This window comes from Microcaecilia unicolor, chromosome 7 (assembly GCF_901765095.1).
Source record: "Microcaecilia unicolor chromosome 7, aMicUni1.1, whole genome shotgun sequence".
Lineage (NCBI taxonomy): Eukaryota > Metazoa > Chordata > Amphibia > Gymnophiona > Siphonopidae > Microcaecilia > Microcaecilia unicolor.
The window spans coordinates 288,703,812-288,720,618 of NC_044037.1; the positions used below are offsets into that span (position 1 = coordinate 288,703,812).

Sequence of the window (16,807 nt, forward strand, 5' to 3'; positions counted from 1 at the left end):
AGCTCGGAGCTGACGTATCTGAAGCTGCAGTTTGGAAATGCGCGGAGCCGTCAAAAACACCCGGCCTCGCTCCGTGTCGAACCGAACTCCCAGATATTCTAGAGACTGTGACGGAACTAGGTGACTCTTGGCTAGATTGACAACCCAACCCAGCGACTGCAAAAAGGTCACCACCCCGGGCGGTAGCCTCCTCGCTCTCCGCCTGCGTTTTGGCTCGAATTAACCAGTCGTCGAGGTACGGATGCACCAAAATGCCCTGCAACCGTAAAGCCGCTGCCACGACCACCATCACCTTGGAGAAAGTGTGAGGAGCCGTAGCCAGGCCGAACGGGAGCGCACAAAACTGAAAGTGACTCCCTAACACCACAAAACGAAGAAAACGCTGGTGCGCCTCTAGAATGGGGATGTGTAAATAAGCTTCTGTCAAATCCAATGAAGTCAGAAATTCCCCTTCCTGAACCGCTACAATGACCGAGCGCAACGTTTCCATCCGAAAGGAAGGAATCTTTAGAGCCGCATTGACCCTCTTGAGGTCTAAAATGGGCCGAAAAGAATCCTCTTTCTTTGGCACCACGAAGTAAATGGAGTAACAACCGGTCCCTCGTTCTTTTGGCGGAACAGGCACCACAGCGCCTAACTCTACCAGACGTGACAGAGTGTCTCGCACTGCCCTTGCCTTGCGCCTTGAATGACAGGGAGAGACGAGAAAGAAATCGGACAGAGGACCGTTGAACTCCAGCGCGTACCCGTCTCGCACTATCTGCAGCACCCACTGGTCTGACGTGATTTGGGCCCACCTCTGGTAAAACAAGCGTAAGCGAGCCCCCACACGAACCAGAGGCTGGACCCCCAAACCATCATTGCGACCCACGGGACATGCTGGCCGCTCCCGAAGAGGCAGCTCGCCCCCCCCGGCGGCCCCCACGAAAGGGCTGGGTTCTCTGAAAATAACGACCCCGGAACCCCCCCGAGGACCTACCCGGCCGATACCGTCTAGCTTCCTGAAAACGGCCTCGCACTGCAGAGCCCCTAGACGCCTTAGGCCGAAGCTCTGGAAGCCGCGGGATCTTAGTATCACCAAGACCCCTAACCAACTTATCCAACTCGTCTCCAAAAAGCAAAGCGCCCTTAAAGGGAAGTGAACACAACTTTGCCTTGGACGCGGCATCTGCCAGCCAGCCCCGCAACCACAGGGCCCTCCGAGCCGCCACTGCGAGGGTCATATTCTTCGCCGAGGCACGTAACAAATCATAGAGCGCATCTGCCAAGAAGGACGAGCCCATCTCCAACTTTGCCAAATCCTGCACTAAGGCGGCTCTATCAACCTGCGGAGCATCCAGCAGCCGCTCAGCCCAGCGGAAACATGCCCGAGCCACCGGACCTCCACAAACTGAAGCCTGCAAAGCCAGCGCCGATAAATCAAAACTGCGCTTCAGAAAAGTCTCCAATTTCCTGTCTTGAGGGTCCCTCAAGGCAGCCCCTCCATCTACAGGAATTGCAGTAGCCTTAGTCACCGCCGTCACTACAGCATCCACAGTCGGAGGCTTTAAAGAATCTCTATCTTCCTGCGGAAGGGGATAGAGCTTAGCCATGGCCCGTGCCACCTTACACGGTGCCTCCGGCGAGAGCCATTCCTGCGTTACCATCTCTCTAAGATCCGCATTCATAGGAAAAGTCCGAGAGACCCTTCGGATCCCCTTAACTAGCGGGTCCTGCTTCTCAGAGGGAGCTGGATCTACTGCCGGGTCAAATTTGAGCATAGCAGACACCTGCTCAATAAGATCCGCCAATTCCTCCCTGTGAAAAATGCGGACCACCGACGGATCCTCCCCGGGCACTGTCTCTCTCTCTGGGCCGGACAAGGACCCCTCCTCCTCCTCCAGGGGACTAAGTCGCCCTCTGACTCTGGAGGAGAAAAACAGTCCAAGTCCTCAGCCCACTCAACACGTGGCCTCTTAGCGCTCAAGCCCGCCCCCAGACTAAGGGGCTCCGTGCGCGACGGTCCCGCCTGCCAGGCCTGAAATAAGGACCAAACAAACTCCGGAGGGAAACCCATCCTTCCCGAAACGTCCCCTCCAGAAGTACCAGCCACCGGGCTGCCCTGAGATCCGCTGACTAAATCCGGAATTCTCGGGCCCGAATCCAAGATGGCGGCGGTTCCCGCCAAAACCGGGATCGCCGCTGCACCGCTAACCGAAGCTCCTGCAACCTCCTGCAAGGCTGGCGCGGGAAGCTCCGCCGCTAACACCGGCGGGGCGGAGGCCTGAGACTTCGGTTCCCCGCAAAAGCGGCAGGAACCGCCAACCGCATCGACCCCCCGACGCGCGCAAGACCGACATCGAAGCGGCTTCGTGGACATCTTCGCGCCAAAAAAAACAAACCTCTCCAAGGTAAAAGAAATGGGAAACTCACCCCACAGAAGCCACTCACAGGTCACCACGGCGTACTGCTCAGCTCCGGCACTCCGGAGTGCAGCTGCACAGCTCTCCACACCGTCTGGGTCTTTTTTTTTTTTTTTTTTTAAACTTTATTGCAGCACAATTTGAGCCCTGCTGCTATTAAATCCCTGGCACTCAAGGCTGCAATATAAAAACTGCAGCCGAGGCACAAAGCTGCCCAAACTGGAGAGCTAGCTCGGGGGAGGGACCCGGCCACCCGGGTGTGACACCCCAGGGGGGACAATGGCAGGCCCCACCGGCACCACCAACCCCCCGCACACAGAGAATTCCAGGCACAGGGATGCTCCTCAGGAAACCAGCCTAAAACTCTCAACTGATTGACTCCTACCAGACCGGCCAAGCTGCACAGGCTGCCTGTCTACCCTCTGCTGAGACTGAGAAAATACTGGCTTTTGTGGGATGGGCACAGGTTATATGTACATAGTTGAAGTTAGTGTTCTCAGTCTCCCTCTGCTGGTAGGCGAGCATAAGCCACGCGTCTTGACCGGTCTGGAGGGTCGATGAGGAATGAGCCCGTTAGTGAACGTGCCTAAAAAATTAAATAACTGCCCGGGCCACCCAGTAGACGGGTGGTAGTTCAAAATTGACGCACGTAGGACGCAGTAAAAGGGCCCCCTAAGTTTGGTAGAACTCGTTTTTTCCTGCAGCCCAATATACCATTCATTCAAGTCTCTAACCTGCGGTACCTCATTATTTTTTGTCATATGTTGCAGTGGCTGATGGACAAAAATGGTATTGGCTCTTCCCACACCAAGGTTGTTAGACATGGTGAAAAATCTGCTCCACAAAGAACCAGCTGGCGATACCGAACAGCAGGCAAAAAGAAGCAACCCCAAGTCCTCCCATGCAAAGATTGCTCTGAAGGAGATGGAAGAAGCGGACGGAAAGATCATGCCATGTCCACGTCTTAGACCCCTGATGCAGGCACTTGGGTCATCGAGACATGGCCCATGTCGGGTCTTTCCAATAAAAAAAACTCTTCATTGTCCTGTTTCTGGAGGTTAACGTGTGCTTTTGTATTTAGAATCTGACACGTCACATTACGTTTTACCACCCGAATGCCGTTAGCTTCCCCTCGACTACAGCCACAGCACGCTGCCAGCCCCCTCCTCTGCAGACATACTACCAGCTTTGATATGAGGCTATGAGAGGTCAGTGGAGTCAGCAAAGTGTATTACCTTTCACCTGTGTCGGTCTCCTGGAGTAGCGCTTGCTCGGTCTCCTTTCAAATGTCGCAGACCGTCTGGCTTTGTTGCCCTTCGTAGTCTGATATTCTGTTTTACCGCTACAAGTTTAACACACAACAAATGAGTAATCGAGGCGCCACATGCATTACATGAGACTTCAAAAGGTGTTGTCAGCTCAGCTTTTGCTTCAGTATGTTTCGCCTATGCCAGTTCACATCAAGCGCGAGCATGCAAGTTTCACAGAATCAAAGCAAGAGTGGCATGGCAGGGGCATAGCAAGTGGTGAGATGGGCACCTTTCCCTTTCTTCTCCCCCCCCCACCCCCCCCTGGCAAGAGGAGAGCAGAGCAACATGCACTCACCCAGCCTAAACAGGATGGGGGTCAGACGTGGTGGGTGGCAGGTAAGTGCTAAGTGGAACGCTAAGTGCATTGGAAGAGGATGAGATTGGGGGAAAGCAGTTATCAGAATGGGACAGAGCTAAAATTACATAAAGGGGCATTTTTGAAAAAACATCTAAGTTGGAATTTGGATGTCTTTGTAAAACGTCCAAATTCGGAAGCGGGGGAAAGGTCATTTTCGAAAAAAAGATGGACGACTTATCGTTGTTTTCGAAATACCATGGACGACCTTGGATTTGGACGTCTTTGATTTTTGGCCATTTTCAAACGCAAAGACGTCCAAGTCTAAAACGTCCAAATTCAAGCCATTTGGACGTGGGAGGAGCCAGCATTTGTCATACACTGGTCCCCCTGACATGCCAGGACACCAAGCGGGCACCCTAGGGGGCACTGCAGCGGACTTCATAAAATGCTCCCAGGTACACAACTCCCTTACCTTGTGTGTTGAGCCCCCCAAAACCCCCAACTGTACACCACTATCATAGCCCTTACGGGTGAAGGGGGGCACCTGGGGTACAGAGGGTTTCTGGTGGGTTTTGGAGGGCTCGCTGTGTCCTCCACAAATGTAACAGGTAGGAGGGGTATGGGCCTGGGTCCACTGCACCCACTAAAACTGCTCCAGGGACCGGGCATGCGCTGTCATAGACCTCAGTATGACATCTGAGGCTGGCAAGTAATATTTTTAATGATGTTTCTTGAGGGTGGGAGGGGGTTAGTGACCACTGGGTGAGTAAGGGGAAGTCCTCTGGTCATTTTGGGCACCTTTTTGTGCCTTATTCGTAATAAAAACAGGTCTGGGTGAAAAAGTCCAAGTTTCAGTGCTGGACGTCTTTGCTTTTTCCATTATGGCTCAAATATGTCCAAGTCTTAGGAACGCCCAAGTCCTGCCTTAACCACACCTGCAGTACACCCCCTTGAGATTTGGATGTCTTTGCGACGGACTTCCAATACAGACGTCCAAAATTGGGTTTTGATTACACCGATTTGGACGTCTGAGAGATGGACGTCCAAGTGCCGATTTATGTTACTTTTTGGGCATCCATCTCTTTCGAAAATGAGCCTGAGAGTAACATAGTAGATGGCAGCAGATAAAAACCTGTACGGTTTTCCAATCCCCTTACCGTGAAAAACCTAACGGGAGGTCTACACCCCTCATTGGGGCAAATCGGAAGAAAAAAATGTCGTCAGGGGCGTCCTTTTTGGACGTCCTTCACCTGAGAAGGAAAATAAAACCCCACTCCACGCGTTGTGATTGGCTCAGAGACTTCAAGGTCTCTCAGCTGAATGAAGTACGTCCAAAAAGGAAGTTTTTATTATTGGGGGGGGGGGGGGGGGGGCGTCCAAAAAGGACGTCCTCAACTGCATTCTCCTGCTACGATCGAGCCGCATCGGAGCCTTCCTGCAGCAGGCCGTGGAGGGAGTGAGCGGCGCGGCGTCTTCCTTTCAGGCGGCACAGAGGCATATTTGGTATACGCAGAGCAGCCAGCATAACGCTTGGCTGCTCTGCGCATGCTCGACCGGCTGAGTGGCCGACTGTTTACTGATGGAATAGAGAATCCAAGTGAGCTACAACGAGCAGCTCATTTGCATTCCTTTTCCATGATGCATGCCCGTTCCTTACTGATTTTTTGTGCATCTTGGCCCAGGTGAAGTGTCTGTGCCCACAGTTAGGCCACAAATTAAAAAACAGCTCTATTCTGGAAGGACTCTCGGTGGCGGAGAAGATTGAAATTGGTCTATTGGACCAACATGAAAAATAGCACAGGAGCTTTTCACTTTAGAGAGACTGTTCCTTCTTCAGGAGCCTTATTTGTGTAAGTGCTCATGACGGAAACTGGAGTCACACCCAATAGAGTCCAGCTCCCTGAGAACAATCAAACCTGTATCTGAAGCGTGAGCCCAGGCGGATGAACCCCGATCTCCTGGCGTTCTTCTGGACAGGCCCTCGGAGTCGGAAGAAGGCGTGATGTTCTACGGCACATTTCCAGAGGTGCTTACAAGCTTTGGGGTGCTCCATGCGGAATACAAAGGTGTGCTCCTGCTCCTTGCCCTGCAAGACCAAAAAGCAAGGAAAGCATGCAAAGTGAGGGCTGGAGAGTTAGAGGAAGCAACAGTCCCGTCCTAAAACTCAGAACAATATCTACAATGGGATCCAGAACCCCTCTCTGAGCCTCACACTAAGACCAATTTCCATGGCTACCAAACAAAAGAACACTAATCAAAAATTAACCACCATATCCATATACTGGTTTTCTAGACCCCAATGATAACTTCATTTTCACACTCAATCCACAGTTCACCTGCCTCCTCATTAGTTACTAACTATTTAGCCCAAATTAGAAGTTGAGGACCGCACCCTGATGCAGCCAAACACAAAACATGGCCCATGTTGGCAGCAGATCCATTATAAAATTAAGATAAGTAGCGTTGAGCTTATATATGAAATTTATAAGAACATTTTTCTTTTTAAAAAAGGATTTGATATTGATAATGAAGGGGTTATATAAAGTTGATGAATAAATAGTAACCCAAGAGGAGGCAGGCATACTGCGAATTGAGTTGTCCGTGTGAAAAAATTTGCCGCCAAGGTCTAGAAAACTAGTATATGATATGGCGGCTTAATAATATTTGATTAATGTTGGGTGTTATATGGTACGTGTATGAATGACTCCACTACTGAATTCAAGTTGGACTGGTGTATTTGATGTACCATCCAAAAGAAAGCACCTTCTAACATCATAAGTGCTCTGGATTAGAAAACATTGAGAATCAGGAATCTACCTTAGCCGGGGGGGGGGGGGGGGGGGGGGTGGTCTGTGAATGATCTGTAGCCGCAGACTGGACAAAAATGTTTCACCGTTACCAGGTAACGGCCCTCAAAGGAAAAGGATTCTGAAAAGGTACTGCCATAGCTAAAAACATATCACAGCAAGAGAGCGCTTCATGAGACTGTGGCTTGGCAGCTGAAACGAGATGTGCTTTCTGCCGAGACTGCTCAAAACCTTCCACAGAACCAATTTTACAAGGTACTGCAGCTCAGTCAATGAAAAACACCCTGGAAAGGAGAAAAAGCTCCTAGAATGAAAAGTTCTGACTTAGGACCTGGCCCAAGCTCCAGGTTTCTACAGCACTTACCTGAAAGCAAACAGAGAGGTTCCGGGGGGGGGGGGGGGGTACAGAAGGAAGGGTGGACTAAACAGAATAGGCTAAACAGTCTCTGGGCTCAGTGGCGTAGAAAGGGCGGGGCGGTCCGCCCCTGGTGTCAACAGGTGGGGGGGTGCTCCGCTCCATCCATCCACCCCCCCCCCCCCTTGGCATGGAACCGCCTCCCCCCCCCCCCCCGACGCAGTCCCCACCTGCCAACCAGGTTCCAGCTCCGTCCATCCCCAGCGTGGCGCCGCCTCCCCCCCACATGCAGTCCCCACCTGCCAACCAGGTTCCAGCTCCGTCCACCCCAGCGTGGCGCCTCGCATCTGCAGCACTGCTGTAAAAAGAAGAAAATCGCCTCCTCGTCGGCCCTTCCCTCACTGTGTCCCACCCTCGAGGAAATAGGAAGTTATGTCAGAGGGCGCCACGCTGGGGTGAACGGAGCTGGAACTTGGAAGGCAGGTGGGGACTGTGTGGGGAAGGGGGGTGCGCAGTGGCGATCCGCCCTGGGTGTCAGGCAACCACAGAACGCCACTGTCTGGGCTACCCAGTTCCAAGAGGGAGATTTTAGGCCAGTCCTTTCCTGGATTTCTAACCCCTCTATCCTGTTGCATTATGGGACCTGCAGTTCTGAGTTTAATGGGGGGGGGGGGGGGGGTGATCAGACTACAAATCCCACACTGCTCTGGGACTGAGATCTAAACACCAGGCCAAAACGTCTCCCTCTGGAATTGGGTCACTTGACAGCTCTGTTTAAACCACGAAGAAACATCTTAACTTAGACATTTTCTACATCAAATCTATTTAAAAAGTTTGAAGAGCTGTTAAGTCAGCGGTGTGAAATGTCTCAAGGCATTGGATTTTGCACATCACCCCTCCTTCCCACACAAAGGCCCAACCCAGGCTTATGAGTTTTTGTTTTCCGGGATAATTAGCTCAGAAGCGTGGAAACCAAGGCTGGAGGAGTACAGAGAAGGTCTTGTCAGTAGAGCAGTACGTAAAGCATCCATGGCGGTAGCTTTCACCAAAACCAAATCATGGATTTATTTAGAACCAGATGCTCTTCCTTACAAAGTGAACCCAAATGGTTTAAAAAAAAAATCTTCAACTGAAACCAATCCCTTTGTTAGGACTGACTTGGACTTTATATATATATATATTTTTTTTTTTTTAATTATGACAATAAAATTGAATTTAGTTAGGGAACAAGGTCAAATATTAAACTTTTTTTTTTTTCAGACTACTCTGGTTTTCCAAATTAACCACTATAATTACAGAATGCAAGAGTTATGAGGAAGGGAAGGGGGGAGAAAAGTTTATTTAAAAAAAACTATTAGCTGTTGAACATTCAAGTATTTGGAATGTTGTAGCTTGGTTTGTTGGCGAAGTTTGCCCTATGAAAGTATGTAACGCTATAACATGTGAAACCGTTAATAAAAACTGTTTAAATATAAAAATTACAGAATGCAATTTCTACAAACAGGATCCTCAGTGCTTGAAAAACCCCTGGCCTGGAAGAGACAAAGTGCTCATTTTAAGCACTAATATATCTCTCGGAATCTCTCTCTTGTGCAAGTTCTGAACGTACAAATTTCTCGATGGACCAAAGTAAAATGTTTTCTTAAAGATGTGACCTGGGGTAAATAAGAATACTGAACCATAGCTATAAATGGCCGTCATTTTATCTGTTATGCAGCCCCACCTAATCCTAAACCTCCACCCTATCTACTATAATAAAACTCACCCTCAACGTTCTGAGGACACTGACGTCAGTGAAGCCAAGCCCTGACTTCCTTCAAAAAGGTTCGAAGGTTCGTGGTGGTGAAGCCACCAAAATCGCTCCGGGCCTCGCCCTCGAGGGCGGAGCAATGGCAGAACGAATGGGTTGGCAGGGAGGGTGGGAAATCACTCCGGGCCCCGCCCTCGCATCAAACGTCATGACGTTGGGGGTGGAGCAATGGCAGAACAACGAAGGAGTTGGCCAGGGAGGGAGGGGGGGTTCCCGACGAAAACCTTGCTAGCGCCCGTTTCATTTGCTCTGAAACGGGCCTCTTTTACTAGTGTATCTATAAATCTATAGATACAGTTAGAATGAGATATTGGATTTTTTAGTCAAAATGGCCTCTCTTCCTTTCTAGGGTCTCTTCCTTTCTAGGGATGGGCTTGAGTGTAAATTTTAAGGGGCTTCGACGTTAGCTTCAGAACATTTAGTACAAGAAGAGTGCTGGGTATCAAGAAAAATGAATTTATCTTGTTGGGCAGACTGGATGGACCGTTCAGGTCTTTATCTGCCTATGTTAACTGCCATGATATATATCACATTTTACCAGATGTCCATCTGTCTCCCGCACCAAACTGCAAGAGAAGGTCTCTTCTGAAGTCAGACGCCTTTATTTGTGGCAGTCAGGGGTCGCTCCACATGTTTAACATGTTTTCAAAAGGTTGGCAAATAACGCTCCACCCCTAACAGTACACGCACCTGCTCGTCATCTTCTACCACCACCAGGGTAAGTTTGCTCTTCTTAAAATCCAGTTTGGTGATTTTTGGCCTTGAGCAGAGAAAAAGAAACAGATGCCGGTAAATAGAGATGCCAGACACCCGCAAAGTCTCAAGCCCTCATCCCCACTGAAGCAGACGTTAAATTTCCCTCCCCCCCTATCTACCCAAGTTTGAACATGATTGGACTTGATAAGATAGTCTACCAGCATCATCTACTACTCAAGGAGAAATAGTACATCCCTTTTGGAAAAAGAGGGAAGACGAAGACAGTATCCAGCTGTCAACCTTACAGTTTACTACTTTTACCTTATTTAGCTTACCAGAAAAACAAACCAATCTTGGTCTCGCCTTCAAACACAAGAACACCAGTTGGGGTCAAGCCGAGCTTGTAATCGTTGCCGTCTCGAGCCTAAGCAACAAACAAAGATTGGGTTTGCATTACTAAATCAGCAGCCTAAATCAAGTCTTGACCTAAGAAAGTTGGGTGAGCAGCTAGTAAGCCCATCTGGGACAGCCCAAAGCCCACCGCCAGTTTATTCAACAGGTAATTGATTTATGAGAAAACCAAAGCAGCTGCAGGAAAGGCCAGGCTGTCTTACAATTTTTAACAAAACCCAGACAGTAGAGCTGAATTTGCTATAAAATGATCCTCGGCGCCCCCTCACCTTCACCACATGCATGTCCACACCGTACATTTCCAGCCACTTTGCTTTATTAAGGTAGTTTGTTTCAGCTTCTGCTGGCATCTGGCCTCTACAGATATTGGGAAAAACAGAAAACCAAACATTAAAATGCTTCAAAGCTCCTGAAAACAAGAGTACTATAGGACTGTGTGAAGGGTAAAAAAAACACAATTGCTCTCCAACGTACGCCTAGCAGCCAAGTGCTCCTCACAAACCAGGATCTACACGTAAACTGACAAATTTGGAGTCTGAACTGAATATTGCCCTCATGTTGGAGCCAAAAGTGAACCACGTTATGTGGGCTACTTGAACACAAAGTAAAGAAGCTGCCCTGCTACTGGCAGGTTGTGTGCTAAATTCAGTATTTACAGGGAGTTTTGGCAGCCAATATCATTAGCATCCTTAAGGGGTTAGGGGCATATCTGGACTTCGCCGGTAAGGGGGTCCAGAGCCGAGGTGAGGGGGCACATTTTAGCCCCCCCCCCCCCCGGCGGCGCCACCACCGCCCCCCGCCAGAACCACCTCCGTGGCCCGCCTGATGACCGTCTTGACCGCCGCCGACCCTCCGCCCGCTGTCGCCAACCCTTGCTGGTGGGGGACCCCAACCCCCGCCAGCCGAAGCCGTCTTCCTTCATTGTTTCTTCTTTCTGAATCTGACTCCGACGTCCTGCATGTACACAACGTGCAGGACGTCGGAGTCAGACTCAGAAAGAAGAATCAAACAACGAAGGAAGGAAGACGGCTTCGGCTGGCGGGGGTTGGGGTCCCCCGCCAGCAAAGGCAGGCGACGGCAGGTTGGCGGCGGGAGGGGGGGTTGCGAGGGCCGTCGGTAGGGGGGTCCAGGGCCAAATCTACGGGGGCCCTGGCCCCCATTACAGATACGCCCCTGGGTTAAGGGATCCATGGAGAGGCCAGGTTTAGGGTCCATATTCAGGAGGCCTCTAAAGTGATAAAAGTTTAATCTTTTTGACACACTCGTGGTCACACACTTCCTGGAGACTTTTCTACAGCTTCTGTCTCTCAAATCTGCAAAATCAGTGTCGCCCCGTTTATTCCAGTCATGGTCTCCTTTTAGCTGGTAGGCCCTAGAATAGTGACCATTCGAGTTATTACTGCATTGATTGGTGTCACCTCTCAGAAAATATCAGTGACAGGGCACACTGCACCTTTTCCAAGTCTCTCTTGTAAAGTTTCTAGAACCCTCAGTTTCACTGCTCCTGTGGTTATCAAGTAATTGCTTCGTCCTGAATGCAGCTAAATTAGAAAATGCGATGCATGAAGGTTCCAGATTTAGAATGTACCCAAGTGCCTTCTGGGATACCGGAGCAGTAAGAAGACTGCCTTTTTATCGAGAACATACTATTCTATCTAGCCTCTTTTTGTGACCCACTTCACCAAAGCACCAAGATTTGGGATCCACCAGAGTGAGATCCTTGAAGTTGCTTCCAGTGCCCCCTCCTCTCCACTCCCTGCTTTCATCCTTAACAGTCACTCAGATCACAAAGCACAGTAAAGACTATTTGCTTCCAACTTGAAAACCAATGGCAAAAATGTGGTCCTTTTTCTTTTAAATTCTAGGGCTTCTCCAATCTTTGAGCCACTAGTAACCTTCCAGGATTTCCTATATTGGCACAATACCCCAGTGCACTGTCAGAGTCCCCACCAGTGGAAAAAACCTTGCCCAAGACCCCACCGTTGTATGGGGGTATCCTAGCAAGTTCAGGATGGGAGCACAGTAAACAGTGTACCATATTTTTATGCATATATCGCGCCCACACATATAATGCGCTCTATACCACTTAATGTTTCTAAGATGCACTAATTGCAAAACTAACATTTGTTTTTAAGGGCTTTTCTTAGGTTCTTTGCAGGCATTATTAGTGCATAAGTACTGCCACACTGGGACATACTGAAGGTCCATCAAGGTCAACATGATGGATCTGCTGGAAAAGGTGGTTAAGGCGGTTAACTTAGCGGACTTCAAAAAAGGTTTGGACGGCTTCCTGGAGGAAAAAAGTCATAGGATGTTATTGAATGGACGAGGGAATACAGTATTTCTAGGATGGGTGAGACAAACTGCTTGTTCTTTTGGCCGCTGTCGGTGACAGGGTGCTGGGCTTGATGGACCCTTGGCCTGTCCCAGCATGGCGATGCTTATGTACTTAACATCTTGTTTCCAACAGTGGCCAATCCAGGTCACAAGTACTTGGCAAGATCCCAAAAACAGTACATTTTACTCTGCTTATCCTAGAAATAAGCAGTGGATTTCCCCCCCAAGTCCATTTAAAAATAATGGTCTATGGACTTTTCCTTTAGGAAGCCATCCAAACCATTTCTTTTTAAACCCTGCTAAGTTAACCACTTTTACTACATTCTCTGGCAACGAATTCCAGAGTTTAAATTACACGTAGAATGAAGAAATACTTTCTCCGATTCGTTTTAAATTTACTACTTTGTAGCTTAGTTGCGTGCCTCCTAGTCCTAGTATTTTTGGAAAGAGTAAACAACTGCATGAAACTTGCAAAAAAAAAAAAATCTAGAGAGGACAAAGCCTTATAAGCAAAATGTGCTAATTTTCCAATTAGAGCATCTTAGTAAAAATACACTGGTATAGCACACCCATGCATATAGCACGCAGGGGGTGGGCATGGTTTGTAAAAACACACAATGCGTATGTTATATGCGTGAAAATATGGTACTTATCCTTAAACAGTGCTACCGTGCCGCCTCCTGATATGTTTATGCAATTAAATGACTTGATCCCACCCAACAGCCAGAGAAGCACATGGACATCTCCAGCTGCTGTGGCCAACTCATGATACAATATAACAAAACAGTGGGTAAAAAAACCAGGAGTTCCAGAGTGAAAATGAACCAAACTTTATCGATCAGTATATTGACTCGACACAACGTTGTGTTTCGGCCAAAGGGCCTACATCAGGAGTCTAAATACTTGAGAACGATAATGATGATCCAGAATTAGCAATGTTGTAAAATACAGTCTGTATTGTAGTGGTCTTAAAAAAGACCTTTGTTCTGAAGCGTGAGCCAGATCTCTCGCATGAGCGTCTGGGCTGTGCAGTCTAAGAAACAGCTGATAGTGAATGACAGCCCTTTTGAGCTTTTTCTCTTTTGTTTCCTAAGCTCAAAAGGGCTGTCCATTCACTATCAGCTGTTTCTTAGACTGCACAGCCCAGATGCTCATGCGAGAGATCTGGCTCACGCTTCAGAACAAAGGTCTTTTTTAAGGCCACTACAATACAGACTGTTATTTTACAACATTGCTAATTCTGGATCACCATTATCGTTCTCAAGTATTTAGACTCCTGATGTAGGCCCTTTGGCCGAAACACAACGCTGTGTCGAGTCAATATACTGATCAATAAAGTTTGGTTCATCTTCACTCTGGAACTCCTGGTTTTTTACCCACTGTTTTGTTATATTGTGACTATCCGTGGGATTTCGTTGAGTTCTCTACTCAACTCATGATACAGCCATGTTACTGTGCAGCTGCTATTGTGAGACTTGGCCCCAGCAGCAGAGGGCAACATAGAAACACTGTACAGTGCTTAATGCGCCCCACCCCCACCCAGCCCACATGAACTCCATCCACAGGCAACAAACAAGTATTTATAAGCAAACTTGATCCCTTCTCGTCCTTAATTTGGACTTGGTTAACTCCCAATTGAGCCCCTGAGAACAAAGCAGAACAAATCCACTTATGTTACTCCGCAACACATGGACATGGCCGAAAGGCAAATGCATAAAAAGTTGCCCAGATGACAAAATTAGTTTGGGTAACGTTCATACCTATTTTTCTTCAAAGTCTTTAGGCCATAGAGGCTATGAATCAGCGCATAGCTGAAATAATGCCCTATCCATTGAAAGCAGGTTTTCTTGAATTAAGGGAACTTTTAAAGCCACTTCGACAGGTAAAACAGCACTTCACTCGTCAACCTGGGTTTCTGGAACACTGCTCTCCCTGTGTGTGGGTAAAATATATGCATACAACCTGTGTATACGCTCATTTCCCTGCAGCGAGTAGGCATGGTCCTGGGGGGGGGGGGGGGGGGGGTCATGGTTGCATTTATCCACATTTTTGAAAACTCAAAGTCGTGTGCATGCAAACTAACCCAGAAAATGAATGTGTTCTGGATTTAGCTCAAGGTAAGGAAGTCCACCGAGGACGAACACCAAAATCCCACGAAAAGATAACAAAAGGTCAAGGAAAGTGGTACGTGGACCAAATGACTCAAGAGACCAGGACAACTGACTAATTAAAAAACTTTATTGTAGAGTCTACAGGAGAGTTAATTGAGTCATTGGTCCACGTCCCACTTTCCTTGACCTTCTGGATTTAGCTTACATCTTTCTCAGTAGTTCAAGGTGCATTACAGTCAACATGTCCTGGAGAAATTTCCAAAGTGGGCGAATATTTCCCACTGAAAGTCTGATGATGCAGGTGTGTAGCTGTAAAAATTACCCTTCACTTATTGTAGACCACAGGCCTTCAAGCATGGCACAGGCAGGAGTAGCAGAAGCAGGGGTCCATACCTGAACTCCTTCCACTTCTCAGATATGGCCAGTTCCATCTCTTCAATCTGATTCGGTACAAACCGGAACTCCGATACAACATCAGGCGTGTGCTCGTTATGATCGAAGTCACCCAGCTCAGCTAAAAAGACACAGTTACCTCCTTAGCAGATCTGAAAACGCAAGATTCCTGCTTCCAGAAAGAGTGAACATCAAGTTTATATATATATATATTTTTTTTGACAACTGATGACATTTCAGGCAGATGGTGTGACCAACTCTCATTCATGGTTGTGCTTGGAGGGAAGACGTGGACAACTACATTCAGTGAAAGGTTAAGATATTTTCTCTCCTGACTAAATACCAGACTACTAATCCACACATAGATACCCAAGACTGCAGAGACAGGTCATCTGAAATGAACGCAGTGGAGGATGTGGTAACAGTGGTTAGCGTATCTGGGTTTAAAAAAAAAAGGGTTTGGACAAGTTCCTGGAGGAAAAGTCCATAGTCTGTTATTAAGATGGACATGGGGGAAGGCACTGCTTGGCCCAGGAATGGTAGCATGGAACGTTGCAACTATGAGATTCCATATGGACTGTTCACTCGTCCTCTAGATTGTTCACTTGTCTTTAGATTGTTCTCTTGTCTTTTAGATTGTAAGCTCTTTGAGCAGGGACCGTCCTTCTATGTCTAAATTGTACAGCGCTGCGTAACCCTAGTAGCGCTTTAGAAATGCTAGTTAGTAGTAGTAGTAGAATGTTGCTACTCTTTAGGGTTCCACATGGAATGTTGCAAGTATTTGAGATTCCATAGGGAATGTTGCTACTCTTTCGGGTTCTACATGGAATGTTGCTACTTTTGGGGATTCCGGAATGTTGCTACTCTTTGGGTTTCTGTCAGGTACTTGTGAGCTGGATTGGTCACTTTTGGAAACAGGATACTGGGCTAAATGGACCATCGGTCTGACCCAGTATGGCTATTCTCATGTTCTGTGATGAATAATGCATCTCTGTCACTATCCACCTCCCACCCCTCATTACATCTTTCCTCTACCATGTCTGAGTTTTAGCCACTTGCTTTTGTAGGTTTGTTGCTTACTGATAAGCCTTTGTAAGACCATGTATTTGTCTTATGCTATGATTATGGAAGTTGTAAACCACTTTGTTGCATCACTTTCACTTGCTCGTTTGCACTGGTTACCAATTTAATACAGGATTACATTTAAAATACTCATGCACGGAGTTGCACTCGAGTAAAAGGGTTCTGGACTCAGGTTTGGGGCTTTTGGGAAAGGAGATTGGGTATTAAAGTTCGGAAGACAGTTGAACAATTAATATTAGATTTACCTGATTCTTTTCGAGGACAGAATCGTTTTGAAGTATTATTGATTCGTAAGATGTGCTTACTGGCAAGGAAATGTATTTTACAATACTGGACGGTTAAAGACCCTCCAGCATATTGGCACTGGAGGAACCAGGTGCATCAACTGGCCTCTTGGGAGGCTGGAGAGATTAGACACTCACAAAGAAAGAGAACTACGTTTTTGGCCATTTGGGGTCCCTATTTAAACATCCTAAATCCCAGGGGTCGGAGCTTGCTTCTAAATGCAAGGTGAACTTCCTATGGTGATTTGGTAACGTTCCTTCAGGGGGGGAATGAGGGGGGGAGGGGGGAGAATGAGGGACGGGGAGGGGAGTTAAGAGAGGGGGAGGGAGGGGGGTAGTTAAAGGGTGGGTTAGGGGCTGAGAGAGGGGAGAGGGCTTTTATCTCAGGGTTCTTCTAAGTTGGTTATATTGGGAATATGTTCTTTAATTGATTATAATTTATGAGGGGCCATACTCTGCGAGCCCATCCCTGTAAGGATAGTATCATAAATGGAGATCATTGTGTATGAT

General features: G+C 47.9%; 1 protein-coding gene across 1 annotated transcript in view; it reads right to left on the bottom strand.

Moving 5' to 3' along the window:
• The window catches only part of LOC115475142 (band 4.1-like protein 5), a 203,457-nt gene that overhangs the window by 113,973 nt on the left and 72,677 nt on the right, over positions 1 to 16,807 (bottom strand). The window contains exons 8-13 of the mRNA XM_030210881.1: positions 14,931 to 15,051; positions 10,359 to 10,446; positions 10,014 to 10,102; positions 9,673 to 9,742; positions 5,927 to 6,096; positions 3,638 to 3,744 (exon numbers count right to left, since the gene is read on the bottom strand). Of these exons, the coding sequence (XP_030066741.1) occupies positions 3,638 to 3,744; positions 5,927 to 6,096; positions 9,673 to 9,742; positions 10,014 to 10,102; positions 10,359 to 10,446; positions 14,931 to 15,051 (645 nt within the window). The remainder of the gene's footprint in view (positions 1 to 3,637; positions 3,745 to 5,926; positions 6,097 to 9,672; positions 9,743 to 10,013; positions 10,103 to 10,358; positions 10,447 to 14,930; positions 15,052 to 16,807) is intronic.